The 20,716-nt window shown below is 42.6% G+C and overlaps 2 protein-coding genes across 2 annotated transcripts in view; one reads left to right on the plus strand and one right to left on the minus strand.

Annotated features, from left to right (window-relative positions):
* The window catches only part of LOC309685798 (AF4/FMR2 family member 1-like), a gene marked incomplete at its 5' end in the record, with an annotated part of 37,891 nt that extends 31,984 nt beyond the window's left edge, over window positions 1-5,907 (minus strand). The window contains one exon of the mRNA XM_082501512.1: window positions 5,823-5,907. Coding sequence (XP_082357638.1) covers window positions 5,823-5,907 — 85 coding nt within the window. The remainder of the gene's footprint in view (window positions 1-5,822) is intronic.
* A 4,464-nt stretch (window positions 5,908-10,371) lies between these two features.
* LOC309685796 (kelch-like protein 8) lies at window positions 10,372-19,870 on the plus strand (the record flags this gene model as incomplete). The annotated part of the gene is given in 7 exon segments (XM_082501510.1): window positions 10,372-10,587; window positions 11,930-12,478; window positions 15,049-15,235; window positions 15,922-16,065; window positions 17,270-17,381; window positions 19,422-19,455; window positions 19,457-19,870. Coding segments are annotated over 7 exon segments (1,440 nt in total). The 3' UTR covers window positions 19,655-19,870.
* Between the last annotated feature and the right edge of the window lie 846 nt (window positions 19,871-20,716).

Here is a 20,716-nt window from a genome sequence, read left to right on the forward strand (position 1 = left end):
CATTGCCCAAGTAATAGCAATCTTAGTGAAGCTCGTAGAGAGTTAAGTACATATTGTATTTGCAGGATTAGGCCTCAGTCTTACAGCTATCACAGTTAATAAAGGGAAAAGTAAATAAAACCTGTATGAGTAGTTCTGGGGTTCCTCAAAGCACAGGACTTTCCTGTTACAGAAGTTCTTATAACCCCTTACAGCAACAACACTCCAAAAGGCTTTTCACATAATGTGAGGACGTCAGCCAGAGAGTGCTGACTGCCAGCCGTTCCCCACGCTATTCTGCCTGGACTATTGGCTTTTGCTCCGACCGACCAAGACATCTTTGACGCAGAGCTCTGGGACGTAGTTTCAAACCAAAGAAAGAGACTGCCCGATGTGCTATGTCTTCAGGAATTCTCCTGCCCTGTTCCCCTGCCCTCACTCTCACCCACCATCACTAACAGGTGAATGAAAGTTAGGAATTATGTTCGTGCGGAACACATCTCATGATGAGCATGCACCACACGCAGTTTGCTCAGGGGCTTAAAAAAAAAAATTATGAGAAACGTGTCGGTACAAAGCGCATCTTTGTACTTTTGGCATGAAATAGACTGAAGCGTGAAAGTCTACTGTGCCATAATTTACAAGTGCCGTTTTTTCAACAAGGCACAAATATGAAAGTTTAGGAGTGTCCCTAGTTTCCTTATCTATTAGGAACAACATGAAATGCAAAGATACATAGGGAATGAAACCACATTGCTACCTTTGGCTCTATAAGAAGGGATTAGAGCAATCTGCAGGGGTTTCTGTGCAAAACTTGGAAGCAGCCTACAACTAACCTGAGTGACTATTTGATGGCACTGTTACCACCCTTGCCTTCTCTTTTCTCCCCTCCCACTGTTCAGCTCATTGCTCGCTTCACTGACTAGCTCTCCAATCTTTCAGTAGATTATAAACTCCTCAATATACTGCACTACACCTCTTCATGCATTTGTCAGTGCTTCCCTGTGGTTGCTACAAAAATAGTGTTATGCGTTGCACACAAGGCAAGAAGACAGGATGTCTTGTGAAACACAAAATGATGCAGTATTTCCAGGAGGAGTACTTGTGCTGCAATACCAACCAGTGCACAGCAGCTAGTGAGCACCTGTGCACAACTACCTTTCAGCTACAACACTGCCTCAAGAACAGCTTCTCGAGAGCAATAAAGGCATCAGGATCTGAAGCAACCTGAAGCAACAGTGAGGGAAGCGAATCACAGAAACCAAACACCTGTTAGGACTCCCGTGTCTCAGAACAGCATTTGACATCAAGGAACTGTCTTCTCAGTATCAGAACGACCAGCCATTTTTTACTTTATTAAAGTGTTTTTTACTGAAGACCTTTATTAAAGGTCCCAGTGCATTTTCACACCCTGCACAGTGAATGGGTGACATGTACTCAGAGCCAGCTACTGGAAGCCTGCACACTGCTCACAGAGCCGACTCTAACACAAAGTTACGGAGACGGTTTTGCATCAGAGCTGCCTTAGCTTTGCACGAATGGACTATAATTACAGTGAAGAAGAAACAGTGCAGCAGCAGTGCCCTGCGCAGGCAGGTGGGACGGATGCAGGTGCGTGCTCCTGTTCAGGGCCATGCTGCTGGGGCTGGCAGTATGGACAGCAGGCAGCATGTCCAGCCCCTTTGGAGGAAACACACTCAATAATGGCAACCCCCTGACTCGACAAAGGAGCAGCTCTGGCTGTTTCAGGTGACTTGTCAGTCTTGCTCTTGAACTGCACCACACTGCATTACACTTACATACTGATAGGAAGACCATTATTGGTCTTCCAACTCCACCTGTATCTGAAGCTTTTATCTTTACTGCTCCACGGCATATCCCAAAATACACCACTTTTAGTGACTACAACATCCACTGACAGAACAGAAACAGAATGACATTCTTTCCCCACACGCTAGTTTAATGCATGCAAAATATAAGCAACCACAGAGACTGATTATTTAAGAGCACCTACCTTCAAAATTTCTTCACTGGAGTGGACATCACTGGGGAGGGTTTGCTACAACAAAAAAAGAGGGAAGCAGCATGAGTTTGTTTTGTTTTTACCAACTGACATGAGACACAGATGCACTCATTAAACACTGGCTTACCAACAGTTCTATAAATTTCATGAAAGCCCATTAATAATAAAATCCTAGTAAGAATTAAAGGCCCCATCAGAAGGCCAGTTAATAATGCACTTCTACAAAGCCTGTTCTTTTCAAGTCTTTAGTAGAAGATACATTCTAAGAAAGATTAGAAAGAAGGAAAGTGAAACAGCTCATTCAACAGTGGTGCTCGTTCAGCTGGCAGGATTCCTCTTGTTTCATGGCTCACGTTCTTCTACGAACTCATGTGCTTTCAGCAGAAAAAGAAGCCAGTACAAAGCCCTAAGCTTGGAGAGGGCAAAGCAGAGGTGGTTTTAAGTGGAGGAATCACACACCAGACCCTTGAATGCCAGCTCTTGGGCTCGTGGGAACATCAACTGATATTAAAAAATAGAAAAGCATACAATTGTAACTTGCGCAGTTCAGAACAAAACCTTGAACGTACTGCTGAGTAGGAACAACATGGTGATTTCTGGAAAAGTCTGCAGATGACCTCGATCAAGGGACTGCCCCTGTACTTCCCCCACCCGTTTCACTGGAGCCCAGGCAGTGACCACCACATACGTGCCCACCTGGCATGGGCCAGGACTCCCGAGCGCAAGTGTGATGAGGACCTCTGAAAGGAGGCCATCTCTTTGCTGGTGCCCTGGCACTCCAGCAGTGCCACCTGAAGGGAACCAGGTTACAGCCGTAGCAGCGCCCACAGCTGCCTTCAACCAGGCTCCCGAGCCCAGGCACAACAAAGCTCTGGGGAAGAGCACAAAACGAAGGCAATGCTGGTATTTGCCAGTTATATAACAAACAGCAGACATTGCAGCCTGTGCAAACACATAAATCTGCTTTTAATGTATCAGCAAAACCACTGAGCGGCTCCTGGCAGGACACCCTCCTGCACACGTGCGACACCACGCATCAGCAGTGTGGGTACCGCTGGGCAAGGCGCAGGGGCTGGGACAAGCACAGTGAACGCCTCCTGCTCCTCAGGCACGTGGGGACGAGAGTAACTGCACAGCCAGGGCGAGCGGCGATGCCCCCTGACAGAACCCACCTGCCCCATGCCCAGGCTGTGCCTGGTGGGAGAGGACGCAGCAGCAGGGCCCTCCTTCCCATGCCCCTGGCAGAATTAGGTGCTGGGGATGCTCTGCAGCAGGACCTGCACTGTTTCCACGCACTGACTCGCCACCTGGCCACAGGGAACACCACTTCACTTCGATGGATCGGCTTATCTACTAGCAACGCATGTGTTTTGAAAGCACATGTCGTTTACACATCCTTTCCCAACCATTCCTATCAAAGGAAATTGGAATGAAAAATAACCAAAGGGCTGAGTAGTTAAAATGAGCAAAGTGCATCCAAGACCAGCTTCTTGCCTATAAACAAGAGATTCAATGGAAATGTTCAGCAATCAGCATAACCGCTGAAAAGGGAAAGGCCACTGAGACGATCCTTGTGTTAAAGGAAGAGGGTAGCGAGCTACAGTGCCCCATCAGAGGGATCTTCCCCAGATCAAGGTAAACAGCAGAGCAAGCAAACACTTTAATCAAGTCAAAAAGTGTCATCCTTCACACTCTCACAGAAAGGTCACTCATCTGTTTCCCATATGCTGCACTATTTGCATTGGAGGGACGAGAGCAGGTGAGGAATCTTCTCTTTTCCCTGCAACCTCATTTGTCTATGTCTACAAAAGGCTCTCATTGAGGCAGCGCTCATTTGACAAAGATTTGACTTCTCTTCAGAAAATCATGCACGGATAGCTGCATCTGACCTTACTCACCTCGAGACAAACAGAAGCTGAGGCACGGCCAGATAAGTCACACGAATGAAGGCAAGGGGCTGGGATCTTGCTTGCAGAAGCCCCCCACAGCAGGCAGGAGGAGGGGAAAGGGAGAGCAAACAGCAGGGAACTTCTACCACACAGCAAGAGATCGGGAAGCTTCAGAACTCACAGTGCCAAAACGCAATCTCTCTTTTCCCCTTTTTCTTCCCAGCAAGCTTAACTTGATAGCTCAAACACCTAATTTACTTCTTAATTTAATAAGTGGTGAACAGCAGGCACAGAAAAGCAGCGTTCAACCAGCAGATTACTGCAGAAAGCTCCTGCGATATCCCATGAGAGCACCACAGTAAAAAACCTTCCCACAAAACATAACGAATCAAGATCCCACCTGGACAAAGTATTCAAAAACCTCTCTCTACAATGGATCAATTGCAACAAATCAAAATCCGTTTGCTTCTCCCATTCCAGAAACTTGAGTTTTATAAAGTGATAACTGATGACAAAAGTGGAATTCAATTAACTTGCGAATCAGAGAATATCTGCAACAGCCAGTTTGGACCTCTCTTATCCTTGCCAAACAACTCACAGCCCTTCCTGAAGTTCTTTCAGATAAGCCTGAAGAGGCTTTGAAATTGATACAGGTTTACATACAATGAGTATTCATAGTGCAATTGCCAGGAGGGTTTATCATAACCCCGAAGGGCACTGTTCAGTGACTGTCTGCTGTTCTTCACAGGTCCGGTGGCTTAGCAGAAACCACTTTCTTCTTCGCAGCACAAAATTTAAAGGAAAGCAAACGCACGACTGCACAAGTACTGCAGAAGTCTGCAGCGGCAGCACAAGGACCTCTATTGTTTTTAAAGGACACAAGTATCCCCAAAATACGTGCAGCTCTGGAGGTACAGAACATAAGGTTTACTTTTGTCAGGATTGCTTTCAGCTTTGCCCAGCAGTTTATTCCCACAGCCACTGAGTTAGGACACGCTAGGAAGCCCATGCCCCTACTAGAGTCTCTCCCTGAAGAGGACAGGTTTTCAGGCATCTTTAGTCTCTGTTCTGCCATCCTGCGGCACCCTAAGACTGAAAAACTGAATGACGCTTTCACCAGCAGGAAAGTGTGCAATAGGCAAACAAAACTGCTGCCCACAAATGGACTTGCAACACCCATATCAAATACACGGTGAAACGTTTGCTCGAGAGATTAAAATCACAGACTGTTCAGGACACGCACAGAAAATTTCTTTTCAGTGCCAAAACCACAACAAAACTGGTCAGGGCCATTTGACTGCACCAGGGAGCCCTCCTGTCTCTTGGGTAGGTGTGCAACTGTCATTTCTACCGTAAGTTGCCACTGCAGCCCATCAGTCCTTGTGCCCCAAACCCGCTGGCCCTGGAGAGGACGGGCGTGCACCCTTTCACTCTGTCCCAGCTGCAGTGACTCTTACAAAGCTAACCGTCCAGCGCCTGAAGGAGTTGGGCTTTTCTGCACCCTGAGTAATGTTTTGCCCCCCTCCTCCTTTTTTTTTTTTTTTTTTCCCTACAAGTCACATGTCAGCTGTATTTCAGCCTGTAAACTACCATTAAACCACAACTGCCACCCAGCAGCAAGGGCTGTCCTTGCCACTTTGAAGAGAAGAGTTTAAGGAGAAATACAACGTTGGTCAAAGAAGAAGAGTTAAAAAGCCATAAAGCCAAAGAAATACTGAAACGAGATCAGCTCCACCGAGGACTGTGGGCATAGAAGATCAAATATTACATGTTGCTGTCTATCCCCGCTAGCAGTTTGACAGCCTTTACAGGGAACAGTACATCGTACTCCCCACAGACAACTCGATTTAAGCCCTGTGCATATTTGCTGGCTGACACTGACATCTGCACAATCTCCAGCTAGGATTTCCTCATGCCACCTTCATACTCACTGTCGGTTTGGGAATGATGCAGACGCCTCCAAGTGCCACTCACAAAACGTTTTGACAGCCAAGGCCAAGCGCAATCACGGGACATCCAGAACCGTTGAGTCCCTGGGTTTTTGTTTTCGTTTTGCTTTTTAATGCCAACATTCCTACCCAAACTGATGCTGCGCTTCAATAACAGGTCTGCAGGGCAGCATGCTTCTCCATTTACCATCTCCTCTAGCAGAAGCACCACCAGAGCCAGCCGCACATGTCCAGCTGCAAGCAGGTACTCACATCTGACCTAAGACTCCAGCCCAGTTCCTCCACTGATGCAGGCCCGCAGACTCCGGAGAGGCTAAATAAATGGATGTAACTTGGAAAGAAATCTCGTTCAGAAAGACAGAAAACTACTTTAAGACAGCAGGCTGAAGAAACTGCCGCCTTTGTAATTTGCAGCGCTTATCCAGAAAAATCCGAGGGAACAGCTAGACACAGACCTTAACATGGTTCATGCCCGTTACATGACCAATAATTTAAGGGGCAAATTGAAAATTATTCTCAAACAATAACATATGATGGGAGCAGAATCTGGACTGATGAATTTCCATAATAAGTTTTGCAAGGCTAATTTAACAGATGACTTCCTTACTTGCAAGCTTAAAAAGCAAAGAGAAGGGGTTTAAAAAGGTCATAAAGACTTTTTTCAGGTATCTTTTTGATGAGGATTCACGACTTAATTGGCATAACAGATGTTTCACAATGTCAAGGATAAGTTTGGTTTTAAGGTTTTTGGGCCAAAAAGCTAGATAAACAAAGTCAAAGCCATTAAATAAATTTTGACTACAGAAAAACGCAGAGACTACTCTTAATAAGACTTCTAAGCCTCTCAGTCACTAAAGAACAAGCAACATGCTCTTAAAACGGTGAGACGCTGCCACATTCTCTCCTTTTTATAATTTTTGCAATAGATATGTTTTTCCAGTTCACCAACCCGCACAACTGGATCATGAAGGCCAAGTAATGTTTTTGCAAAGACCTATCATCTCAAAGTTAAGACAGTGCTACAAGGCAATATGCCTGAAGTACTCTTAGGTACAACTGAAGTTGTCTGAAAAGGACTTCACTCAAACCTTTTTGTTCAATGTAACTTCAACGTAACAGCTCAGACCAGCATGACCTAAATCCCACATCCACCCTCTCCCCACCTTGCTAGTTGCACAAAAAAAAATCACCCACTTCCTTTTTCCTCACTACTAATGACCTCAGCCAAGAAGAAATCTCTACCTGCGGAAGCTTAAATAAAAAAAAGAAAAAAAGATGTACCATATATTTTGAGGTTTTTTTGGGGGGGAGCTGTTTTATTTTGATTCAGGGTTTTTTTGACAAAGAAGTTGTGTGCTTCCATTTAACATCTACTGTAGGTACAACACTTTGGAAACCTCTGATAATGCAAGTGCATTGCCCAGATAATGAAGTGGGGAAGGACACACAATTCAGAGTCATTTCAGGCAGCACTGCTATACTCATCTTCCTTCTGGGAAAATGCAGTTGAGGAAGTTACTTCAGAGAGATTAATTGATGAATTCCTACAGATTCCAGCAAATCTGAAGTGACTCTTATACTGCACCTGATACTTGCATAACTTGAAAATAATAATTTTTAAAACTTTATGAACGGGGTATTTTAGCTTTTCAAAAAGATACAAAGAAAACCTCCAATGCAATCAAAGTATGTTTTGCTACCAGCAAGTTTCATTTTCCCTAGAAAGCACACAAATAGGCAAGATTGTGTCATGATACTCCATGCATGCACGAACCTAGTTCCAGGCACTGTTTTTGCCTCAGTACTCTGAACTACAGATCGGGGTTTTGTTAATTGCTTGTAGCTAAAAGATTAGAAACAAAAGAAAGCGATGACTTGGTTTTGAAAAAACTGCTTAAAAGCAGTTATGTTTGAATTTTGTGTTATTGCTCAGTTGATTTAAAACACACACAAAAAGTCACCCCAACAGCACTGATTTATCTTAAGACTTATTGTGTGGGTTTTGTGTTGGTGTTTACAATGGCATACCCAGAATAGGTAAAACATACACCATCAGCCTCTTTCACGTTGAGACACAGAATAGTTTTGGAAAGCGTATGTGCAGTTGCACTTAAAGTACAAGGATAAATGTAGCATGTATGCCAGGTGGAAAACCTTACGACTTGGGAGCTGCAAACTATCATTTAGTAGTCAGTGGCAGTTCTATCTGTAAGCAGCATTTCTTCTCGGCTGTAAAAATACTGTTAAGTGTGAGTAGCTAGGGAGCGGTGAAGTGAGACTGTCATTTAAGGACCAAAACAAGCAAGAGTTCCCTGGAAGTGTAGGCTAAAGATGCTATATCTGACCTCTGAATGAATAATACATGGTGCTTTTCAAAACCCTTGTACAGCATTTCAACCTCTCTCATTTTTCCTCTTGCTTTTTTATGTTCACTTTTGTAACTTAAGTAGGTTGTCTCGGAAGCTTATATCTCAATGATAATAGTGACTTCTTCAAAGGGAATGTTAAACAAAGCAAAGGTGGTGAATACCAGTAGTTGAGGATTAATTTGAAGTTAAGAGAACCAAAATATCAAGATTTTTCCCCCTAGCTAACTATAAAAACATCTTAGTATAGGAATTTGTCAAATCTGGCATAGTAGAAATTAAGTTTTCAGCAGGAAAAGGTATTCCTTCTTATAAACTATGTAAATATCCTGTGATCCGTAATATCTGTGAACTAGTTTGTGATTTTGGAATAAGTAAGATCTTTCTCTTAGGTATCTTTTGAAGGAAGAATACTTACCTTGCTTACAGCACCATCAGTGAATATTCTAGGCACGTGTGATATTACTTTAACCTGCCTGGCCCAGTGCAGCCAACAGCCTTGTCACTGCACAGGACGAGGAGCTGGCAACAACCCTGTGACCTACAGCAGAAATGAGTATGACTTCCTGCTTTTTCTCCAGTACCGATGCCTGAGGAGTTCTAAATTTAGCATGGACGCTTTCCAAATATCCCAGAAGAAAGTCAAGTCTGCTCCTAGACATGCGACTTACATTTTTATTGTAGAATAATTTTTTTGTTACTTCAGCCAGTCCACTTCCTCCAACACCAGAGTCCATGAGCAGAAATCACTGAACTACAGCAATCATCAACTCTTAGCATAAAACAAAGAATGAATGCATAATAAATTAACCAGAAAACATGAAAACCAAAGTTTCGTAGCCAGCGTAAGAGAGGAACACGCTACTAAATACCCTCTCCAGAGACTTTGTCTTAAAACCTTACAAATCCATTTGCTTTCCTTGCCAAAATCTAACAGAACTCCTGCTTGTAAGCTAGATCAGTAACTCCATGCTTTCAAACAGTATTTCATTTTTTCTTGTGGACTTCATAATCTTCCACAAAACGTGTGGATGCATGGCCTAAATCTCACTGAGGTGGCTTTCATGAGTTCTAGGCACACAGAGCTGAAACTTAAAATATGCTACTGAACTGGAAAAAAATTTGCTCTTCCCCTAATGCTTAAGTTTGTTTTTTGTTTTTTTTTCCAAATAAAAAGCTGGACTTAAATCTTAACCTAACTGAAGCTCACAGTAGCAGGAAGAGTAAAATAGTCGAGTGGCAGAAGCAGAAAAAACCTTCTCCCCATTGTCTGTGGTATCCCTGATTTGTCTTTCAGCCCTGGGAAAGCTATGATGTTAGTATGGCTACAATTCCTTTAGTCCGAGCTGTATAAAACTTAGACACCTTAAATATCTTCAGCTAAGCTGGGTAAACAGTATAAAATAAAAGCTAGCAAGCAGGAGCAAACTTGCTCCTCATTGTCATGCTTTAATTATCAATCTGTTGGATTAATAAGGTTGCTAGATAAAAGGAAATAATTTTCATTCCAAGATTTTTCTGTAAGTGTAAATTCTTGTTCTCTAATTGTGTAGAAGCTTTTTATATTTTGCTTACATTTGCATAAATGCATAAAACACTTAAGGATTGCTTTAGCTTTTTAAGAGACCTAGGAAAGCTGAGTAATAAGTATGTACAAAATACCCATCGGGGTCAGATCAATAGTTTGTCTATGGCAGCAGTGATGAGAGATGCTATTTAAGGACCAAAGAAACACGGTTGTGTGTGGGCCGTGTCGCTTTTGTTCCTCTGCCATCCACAGCAGTGAGATCAGGAATGTTGGAGGATACATCCTTGCCTTTTCTTTTTCTTGTCTTTTTTTCAAGAAGCGTGGGCAACAAGTTCACAAACAATGGCTTTTCCTAAAGGTACCTGCGTAGGGTTCTTGACTGTGGGTCTTTTTTCCCTGCTTTCTCCTCCCACCTTCCCCAAGTAAGGTTATAGGTAGTATTTATAACATGTAATCAAATTGTTAGGTACTACCAGTACCTAATGTCTCATCATTTTTTGTGTTGGGTTTTGTTTTTTTTTTCCGAACAGGAACATGAACAGAATTTAACTGCATTTTAGGATTTGACTCCTGATGGGCTGGATTTTGTCTTGGCATGAATTTTTGAAGATGGACACAGTGCAAGAAGAAACAGCCAATGGCTTCAGAATCCATGGTTCCAGAGCAGGCAAAACAACATCTGATAAAGGGAAAAAGGCGGCAGCAACAGCAGCAGCAGCAGCAGCCTAGGTCTTCCAACAGTGACGGTGAAGATGACATCTTTGTATTTGAAGCAAATGAGGCTTGGAAGGATTTTCACAGCTCTCTCCTTCAGTTCTTTGAAGCTGGAGAGCTCTGCGATGTTACACTAAAGGAGATATTGTCACGCATCCATTGCATTTAACAGCCTGAAGATTAAGCTATGAATACGTATGCTGGAGGTGGCTGTGAATTTGGGCAGGGGTATGGAAAGCATAGAATACCTGTTGGATCTGAAGCATCTCTATCTAGGTGTTTGTATTTTTTTTTTATTTAGGAAGTTTACAACAGAAATGTAAACATTTAAGATGCTAACAGTCCAAGAGAGGACGTGCATGACTTCGACCTCACCCAAATTGCCTTCTAAGCAGGTTCCCACAGTTGATCAGTATGTAACTGTGCAATTTCAGCTCCTTGTAGCCTCGACTTACTGCTCACCAGGCAGGTTACACTTGTGTTGATAACACACACTTTTAAAAAGGGTAGAGAAATTGTGTGTTGAATCAGAGATAGAAAAAACTCCAAATTATCCTTTATAATTTAATATCCCACCCTTTTTTTTATTTTTACATTGCAAGACCGCTCACTTTAACGCCTTCATCTGAAAATGAACATGTAATTTGAGTCTGCCAGGAGTACCGGTTGCTTAACTCAGCCATCCCTTTGTTAGCGCAGACTGATGAATGACAAAGGCTGTAAGAAAGCACTCCTGTAACGCAAATAAGTAGTGGATTGTTCCTTTACCTTCACTACCTACATTCTCTTAACATAGTTGAATTCTAGAATTTTATAAGTGAAAAGCTTGTTTTGTGCTTTCTGATCGGAATTATGAAAAATACCTCCTCTTTATGGGGAATACTCTATCTTTTGTGGCTGAACAACTGCTAAAAATCTTGAAGTGATTGGTAACTTTTAATAATCCCTGTAATACCTGTTATTACTGCCGTTTTACATGAATTTGCTGCTAATATAGAGAATTATAAATTCCTCAACATTAGTAAAAGTCCAGAGGTTTAAATTAGGTTGTCTAAAAATGTCGCTTTACAATTTACACCCTCCCCGCCCTGCAAAGTCTCTGAAATACACATAAAAGAAACAAGTGCCTGGCAGTCTCCTCCTGTCTCCAAGATGCATCTAGAAGGTTCCTAAGGATGTTTCATTTAAGAAATAGGACACGCCTCTTAAAGAAAAGCAAGTTCAGCGCATCAGTGCTATTGCTTCTTTGTGTTACGGCCTTGCCCTACTCTGGTGACCAAGTTACAACTCAGACCTGCTTGGGATACATTGATCTGATGTCAGAAGTACAGGGCAGATGGAGTTATTTTGCTTGAACAAAATACAGTAGCTCAATGCATATTGAGTTCAGGATTCTTATTTCGGCTTAACTGTCCGTCCTATCGTAGCCAAAACTGACATTCCAGTGAAAGACCGAGGGTTATTTTCTTCTTTTTTTTCAGGTTGGTCCAAAGCTTATCTCCTGCCACAAACTGGTGCTAGCTTGTGTTATACCTTACTTTAGAGCCATGTTTCTTTCGGAAATGGCTGAAGCCAAGCAGACATTGATTGAGATCAGGGACTTTGATGGTGATGCAATAGAAGACCTGGTGAAGTTTGTGTACTCCTCCCGGATTACTCTGACAGTGGATAACGTCCAGCCTCTCTTGTACGCTGCTTGCATTCTTCAGGTGGAACTGGTAGCAAAGGCGTGCTGTGAATACATGAAGCTGCACTTCCATCCCTCCAACTGCCTGGCAGTCAGGGCATTTGCGGAGAGTCACACCCGCATTGACTTGATGGACATGGCTGATCAGTATGCTTGCGAACACTTTACAGAAGTGGTGGAGTGCGAAGACTTTGTGAGTGTGTCACCACAGCACCTCCATAAACTCCTGTCCTCCAGTGACCTGAATATTGAAAACGAAAAGCAAGTTTACAACGCTGCTATCAAGTGGCTGCTAGCCAATCCACAGCATCATGCGACGTGGCTGGATGAAATACTTGCACAGGTAGGGCAGGCTGAGGCGCCGTGTGCCTGTCTTGTCACTGGTTTTGTTGTCTAATCAACTGTTTGTCCTTGGGTAGATCTCATGATGAAAATTGTTCTCGGCAGTTGGCACCTCCTCTGGTATTCGCAGTTGTGAGTTAACAGTAGAATATCAGGAAGAAGTCATATTCTTCAGTTTCTCTTGTGAGATGAGTACTCACTACATGCTCGTGGCTGGGGAGTGGGGAGCCAACAAAAAGCTGCATCTGTGTTAGAGCAGAAAATTCTTAGATTTACACATAGTAGAGTACATAAAGCCATCACTTCACTTGGTTTGATACTACTACAGCCTGAAACACTCACTTCCCTTGCTGGTAAGTGTTTGTACTTAAGAAAAGAGAGCAAAGCTGTTGAGGAGCTTTTTACGTGTCTAGGAGAGTAAAACTGTAACGGGGATGTGTCATATCAAGTTGTGCTACTTCTAGAATGTTCCTATACTTAATTAACAAAAGACCAAGACATGTTAGCCCTATAAGCAGGCTAGGAAACATATGCTAGACCATTTAATGCTCACTAGGCTAGCACTGCTGGTTACCTGTAGGAGTTAGCAGTTTAATGATCTAGACTTGATGAGAGTCCACTGCTTCTGAAAGAAACACATACGGGTATCAAAAGGTCACTTAGCTGAACTTATTTAAACACCCATCGGACCTCCTCCTGTCAAAGCGTTAGGTACGTCAGTTATTCAAGCTCCGTATGCGTTGATTATGGGAATTTAAAATACAGTATTTGAGACAGGTATAGAGAACCTGTGCTGGGGAGGAGGGTGGTACATGCTGTGCACTGCAAAATGCCCTGTGAATCTTAGCAGGTAGGATCAACTGTGCCATTTCAGTTGTCACTGAACTCCAGCTTGAATGTTTTGCATTCAGCAGAAGTGCTAATATTGGCATCATGTGAGTAAAGAGAGGCCCACTAGAATACTGCTGTCATTGTCTTCATGCATCATTTTTCACCTTTCCTGGTAAAAGATCACAACTGTTTATTAACTGTCTTCCCAAAACTTTCAGTTTCATCTAGACTAGCATGATGGTTTTGGTAGAAAAATTCCTTCTTTAGTACACTATAATTAAATTTATAGGCAATATAATTTGAGATTTAAAAAAATCTTCATTATTACCCAGGTGTACAAGTAGGTGAGATTAACATCTTTGTTTTATTCATGGTAACCAGTCTAGAATGAAACAATGAAAAAGTAAACCCCTTCCTGTAAATATGGGTTATTTGCCAGAGTATACGGAGCCATCAGGTGATTTGGACATTATTGCTAGCAGAAAACATGACTGGGCTTCGCGATAGTTATTATCCACATCATAATCAGCCTTAGGGGTTGCGCTGTCATCATGAGGTTCTGAATTTGTCAGCCTTGTGCTCTTACCGCATCACTTGCCTCATGAGTCTATGAGCAGGGCTATGGCTGTGCTTTTAATCGGCCAAAACCAAGACAGGCCAAAGTAAAGGAAGAAGTGGGACTGAAAGCAAGCGGGTAAGGAAGAACTGGTAGAAACACTTGCTTACTTCAAGGCAGGGACATTTGTCAGCCATGTAACAGCACCCTTTTGCTGCTCTGAGAAGCACTGGAGATACTGGACTTCACAATTGCTGCTGAGCTAACTGGGAGGCGCCTGACAGCATCGATTCCAAACCTTAGGAAGTCAGATGCTGGTTTGCTTCAGTCCCCCCTGCTAACACCTGTCCCACCTTTGCACCCGATTGTACTTCATATTCCTCACTGTTTCTCTCAAAAGGACAAATGAACGGTTTGCTGAAATAAGTGACTGTGGGGAGGAAGACATTTCAAGGCAGCCTTGGAGAGGCTGACCTTATTTCAGATGTGCCCTGTCGCTGGGGATTGCTCTGGGCAGTGACCACCTATAGCCTTACCCAGAAGGAGCCTTTCTTTCCTCAGCCTGCTCACCAGCTCTCTGCTAGGGAACCACAGGAAGGATTTGGGGAAGGAAACAATTAGCTCTCAACGTTGGGGTTTTTTTAATCCTGTAGTCTGTCAAGTCCACACTAGAGAAAGGTGTTACTGCACTATCAATACCTCCTTAATAGACAGACACTTAGTTCATGCTGATAGTGTTTCCTCTTTGACTTGCCACCCAAAGAAAATCAGCCATTCTAGCAAAAGCCCTCTTATACTGGCATAGCAATGAGCTGAAAATTCACCCCCTCAGCAGACTAACCTGACACGGGCTATCCTGGTACAGTCACGGATGCTGCCTGCATCACATCAGGCAGGTGCAGTTGCAGTACAGGCAGCGGCACTTCTTCCTCCGCTCAGCCTGGGCCAAGGGGCAGTTCTCCACCGCTGCTTAAATGCAAAGGCTTGTAGCAAACGTTTGTCACTAAAAAGAACTGTTCGTATCGCTGTTATTCTGGAAAAAAAGTATGAACGCCTCCCTTTTTAGTGAAGAGCGTGGGGCTGGCAGCTGGCTCAGAAGCTGCCATCTGTTATGCTTGCGTCACTGTAAATGGTGAGACTCAGTCAGTTCAGCCAGTTACTCCAACTGTGTTCATTTCTGTCAGGTACGGCTGCCTCTCTTGCCCATTTGTTTCCTTATGGGTGTTGTGGCAAAGGAAGAGATTGTCAAGCAGAATCTAAAATGTAGGGATTTGCTGGATGAAGCAAGAAACTACCACCTTCACCTGAGCAGCAGGGCAGTGCCAGACTTTGAGTACTCCATTCGCACAACACCAAGGAAGCAGACTGCTGGTAATTAAATGTGTGTCTGATTATCCCATAGGGAGTGGTGTGGAGAAAAGGCGGTGCGTCTGTGCAGGGTTAGGTAGCTTGGTAGAAATGGTTGTTAATGACTTAATGCAAAACTGGGAAAGCCGTTGTGTACCTCTCTGGTAATTAGCTAGTGTGCTGCATTGTCCTAGCAGAACTTTAGCTGTCATTTGCTTTCTTTAAAGCATTATTTATTTATCCTGATTGGCTCTATCTGTATTAAAGCTAGAACTGTTAAGTATCTTGTGACCAGGCAGCATGCTCACAGCTATACCGACAACAGTGGACACTTATCTTTTGGCACGAGAAGGTTGAGCTAACTTTTAAACTCTTTGGCTAACCTACACCAAAAGTGAGTGATGAATATTAGACTGCAAATCCGAATTTTTACATTTTTATATTTAACAATGTTTATCTCCCTGAGCAAAAAATCACAAAAAGCATATTTAAAATATGCATTGGTTTTGCATCAGCATAGATAGTTAATTGCCATAACAGCATGCCAAGCAAAGGCAAAATCCAGCACCCAGTTACGCAGGGCAATGACTGTGCCCCCTGAAGTGAAATATGACTTCTCCCGAACTACATAAGTTTCAGTTCACTCTGCTGTACAACTTTATCCCCCATCTTCCTGCTATTTTTCTGGAAACCTGTTTTGTCTTCTTCAGGTGTGTTGTTTTGTGTCGGTGGTAGAGGTGGATCTGGTGACCCATTTCGCAGCATTGAATGTTACTCTATCAGTAAGAACAACTGGTTCTTTGGCCCTGAAATGAACAGCAGGAGAAGGCACGTGGGTGTGATCTCTGTGGGAGGTCAGTAATGCTATTCTAAAGGCACTTGTTTGCTCCTTTTGGTGGAATCGGTACTTTTAATAAATAAATCTGTCTTCCAATGGCTTACCTGTTGGATATTCTTCAATTTAGTAAGGCTTCTTCCCCACGAAGTGGTTTGTGATTCTGAAACAATCTGAGAGCATGCTTACTGAAAAGATATTACTGTGAACTGGGAGTTGGGGTGGTTCAGCGTGCAAGAGGCTCTGGGGAGACCTTACTGTAGCTTTTTAATACTTAAAGGGAGCTTGTAAGAAAGATGGGGACAGACTTTTTAATAGGGGCTGTTGCAATAGGCCAAGGGGTAATGGTTTTAAACTAAAAGAGGGAAGATTTAGACCAGATATAAGGAGACATTTTTTACAATGAGGGTGGTGGAACAGGTTGCCCAGAGAGGTTGTAGATGCCCCATCCCTGGAAACGCTCAGGGTCAGGTTGGACAGGGCTCTGAGCAACCTGGTCTAGTTGAAGATGTCCCTGCTCATTGCAGGGGGGGTGGACTAGATGACCTTTTAAAGGTCCCTTCCAACCCCAACTATTCTATGATTCTATGAACGGTACATAGCCTCTTCTCTTAACAGGCGATTTAATTTTTTTTTAACCCATTTACAAAAAAATAGCCTTACACAGCAGAGTCACCCAGAATTTGCTAGTACTCATACTAGCTCCCTTCACACTTAACTCCATACAGGCAAGTCACTAAGACCATAAATCTTCCAAGAACAGACCTACCTTTATTTTTGGGTCTCCATCTTCTCAAACCAGGTCCGTGCAACCCAGAGGAGCTTAGCACCCATGATGCAACTTCTCCTTGTAAACGGTAGCTCCTGTGTTGCTGCAGCAGAACAGAGATTTCCCCCTCCTCCCACACCCCCCCCGAAAATCTGGAGAGACTGATAGAAATGTCCAAAACTGATCTGACCTGCAGTACTCAAGTGATGGGAAGATTTTTTTGTCTACATATCTCAAGCTTTGTATAAAAGTCCAAGTTAGAAACAGATCTCTGGTTGAGTACAGCATATAAAAATATAAAGTCTGTACTTACTAAAATCTTGATATTGAAAACATTTGAAAACTTTAACCTTTATTTGAGCTTGTTGTCTCCACATAGGCAGGGATATTGCATAAATGAAAACTGAAGTGTTGCCAAGAAATCTCTGTATCAAAAGATGCATATGTGTTTCAGGTAAAGTCTACGCAGTAGGTGGACATGATGGAAACGAACACTTAGGAAGCATGGAAGTATTTGATCCTCTCACAAACAAGTGGATGATGAAGGCATCAATGAACACAAAGAGGTACGTGATCCAAATTTTAAGTCCTAGTCTGCGATAAATAATTTCTTGCTGACGCTGAAAAACACCATGTCTGTCCTGTCTTTATTTGGGTTTCCAAACTGTGCTATTTTTAGTTTTGGGTTGGTTTCTTTTTTTTTTTTCCTATTTTGGGGCTTTATGCTATCAAACACCTTTATTTACTAGCTGTAAAGCAAATACAAATTTGCATCACATACTTGCATACATCACATATTTTCAGAAACACAACGTTGTGTGTAACATACTATTTCAGTGCAAAACTGCATAATATCTCTCTCTCTCTAGGGAGGGGCCCTGGCTGGTAACATTGGTTACGTTTACACTTTGGCTTTCTTTTGTCACTATTCTTTTCTTTCTTGGGGGCCTGGCTTCTGGAGCAGAGAGCTCTTCTACTCCAGCTGTGCTTACATTCCCGTATCTAGGGCATTTCTGCTATGCCCGATAAAGAACTTGAAACTGATAGACTTCTGTGGGTTTTTTGCGCTTTTTAAGAATGAGCAAGATGACTGCCAGTGAACACGCACAGTGAAATTCTTCATGCCCAGGAAACCTTCATGCTGCCTATGTTTTTGCCACAAAAGGCCAGACGCACTAAAACACTTAAAGTCAGATTGAGGCTTTTTCTTGCCTTTTGACATTTAGGATTCTTTTAAGGAGTCACAGATGGGTAATTTTTTGTTTCCGCTGTCATTTAAATCAACCTCTTGAATTCTACATTCTGTTTTGTTATTTGTTGTTTCTAAAAGCATCATGTACAAGCAGGAGTGAACTACTGAACACGGCTAAGTCCTCAAGCTATTTGTAGCTGTGACATAATCAAAGTAAAAGACCCAGACTCCCAGAAGGAGCTTCTTACTCCTCCCTACTGCCACCACCACAGGGCATATTCTCTGCAAGCATCAGCCCTAGATTTCTGTGACATTTCTTACTCAGTACCTTGGTAAATGGAAGGGCTGCTGTGCCTTGGCTACGCTCCATTCCTCCCATTCATGGACATGGTGTCCGAATACTTAGTTGAGAAAAAACTGCCACCATTGATGCCATCTATGTTACCTGGTGAGGCAATGCAAGATAAGGTCAGGGTATCTCCCCAGTGTGTGTTCTGTAGAAAGACTGTGCATCCCTTGCTCCTGCCTCGGTATCTTCGCACCTGCCCTCTGTGTAATGAGGCAAGAATGTTCTCAGTGAAATGGTGAATCACCTGTCTTGGTACTTAAAGCAGAAACTTAATGCTTCTAATGAGTCTAGACCATACTTTGCATTTTGTAATACTGACTGTATTCTCATAATTGTAGATTCAGTAGAAAAAAATCTGACAACTATTTTAACACAGACTTAATAAAAAAGAAGAGAATGGAAGAAATTGTAACTAAATCTTTCTAGAGTTCACTCATCTAATATCCAGCGCAGGCTTGCTTTTAATAGGTATTAATATCACCCCCAAAAAAAATCATTCCCAGATTGTAGCAGCAGCTATACCAGCAAAGTTAAAACCAGCAGGTTTGGGTTCTCCATAAAACAAAATGTGGTTCTTCAATAAAACAAAATAGGAGGCGTAAAATTCAGTACCAAGAAATCACATAGCTAAGCTAACCTCATATATCTAAGCGTGTAATTAGAAGACTTGGGTCTTGGGTGACATTCAGTCAAAACAGTATTCCGCGTCCCCCTGCCTTTATTCTTTAAACAGGAGCTTTGTCTTTTTGCAGTCTAGAAATATTCTAGCTGCAACAGTCCTGTTCATGGATCACACAATAACGTAGAGGTGCCTGGGAAAGCTGAGGTGAAGTCAAGATAAAACTCTAGAGCCCCTCTCACGGGAGGATGCAAACATACGAAAGACTTTCAGGATAAAGCTGCAAGACTGATGCAGGTGTACAGAGGGCCAGCCGCAGTTACTGGTCATTATTTATTATAAACTTCACTTTTAACATTTTCATTACTTTTTCCCCCATAGTTTGAAACAGGTACCAGTCAGGTAACATTGCACTTGATGTGTCTTTCCCATTCCTTTTCCTTAAGGACTTGCACTGAGGTGTTGATCCTGTGGTTTTCTTAGGAGAGGAATTGCTCTTGCCTCCCTTGGTGGCCCCATTTACGCAATAGGAGGTTTAGATGACAACACTTGCTTCAGCGATGTGGAAAGATATGACATTGATTCTGATCGATGGAGTGCAGTCGCCCCAATGAACGCTCCCAGGGGAGGAGTTGGCTCCGTAGCCCTTGTGGTAAGTGACTGTTTCCTCCCAAGTTGAGGCCATCTGAGGAACTGAACTGCTTTTCCCATCTGCTTTTACAAGGCAGAACACAGGATTTTGAACAAAATGCAGCTGGTAGGTCTTAGCACCTCTGGTCATCAAAATCCTACTGAGCTGTGCAAAAGATGAGGATATTTAGGATAATACTCAGATCAAACTGAACTGCCTATATGAAAACGCAACATAATAGAAGTAGTGCGCAGCAGGAGTCTATCTATTGTTTCCTGGTAATAATTGAGTAATATCCATTGTGATAAACTCAGTATCGTTTGTTCACCAAACCTGAAAACTTACATTTCCACAAGAAGGCAACTGCTTAACAAGAGGTGGCAAGATGGCCAACATTTTACTGTGTAAACAAGATATGCATGATTGTGCAGGCAAGACTAAGCTGCAGGGTCAAGTTATGTAGACAAAGTATAATAAATTGTGAAAAGACTTGAAAGAAAGAAACCTTCACCCCAAGACCACTGGCAATACTAGTGTTTAAGATATTAATTTGTGTAATTTTAAAGGTGTTCGTTTAGTACTGCCAGAGTTTTAGAGATACCTATAGCACTTAGATAAATACTTTGAGAAAATGTTAGATGAAGAATCCTTATAGAATTTACTAACTCTTTAGAAAAAGGGGGGGGACTGAGTCAAAGATATAGTACTAATTAACTAGTAGTAATTCATAACCTAAAAAACAGGCCTGATAAAAAAAATGGACGAAGCAAGAAGTCTTGAGGCATTGCCAAGGACAGCTCCTGATAACAAATAAAAGAAGGCCTTGAAAGGCGGCTGAAACCAACCCTGCAGTCTGGACAGAGACCAAAAAGAAAAACTGAGTCTGCGCAGGGACAAAAGGTTACTTGAAGTGATGAAGAAGAATTTGCAGCCTTCATCCTCAAGACCCTCAGCGACCACCACCACAAAGCATTGCGCAAGCGCAGTTAGGAGGAGTTTATGAAAATGACTTCTTAAAGCTAATTTTAATACGAAGCGGGGATAGGTTATGCATATGTATAGCCGTATTAAGAGATCTTATGATTATGTAAAAAGTACCATATATATTTG

This window comes from Vanellus vanellus (assembly GCF_965231255.1).
Source record: "Vanellus vanellus genome assembly, contig: HAP1_SCAFFOLD_707, whole genome shotgun sequence".
In the NCBI taxonomy this organism is placed as follows: domain Eukaryota; kingdom Metazoa; phylum Chordata; class Aves; order Charadriiformes; family Charadriidae; genus Vanellus; species Vanellus vanellus.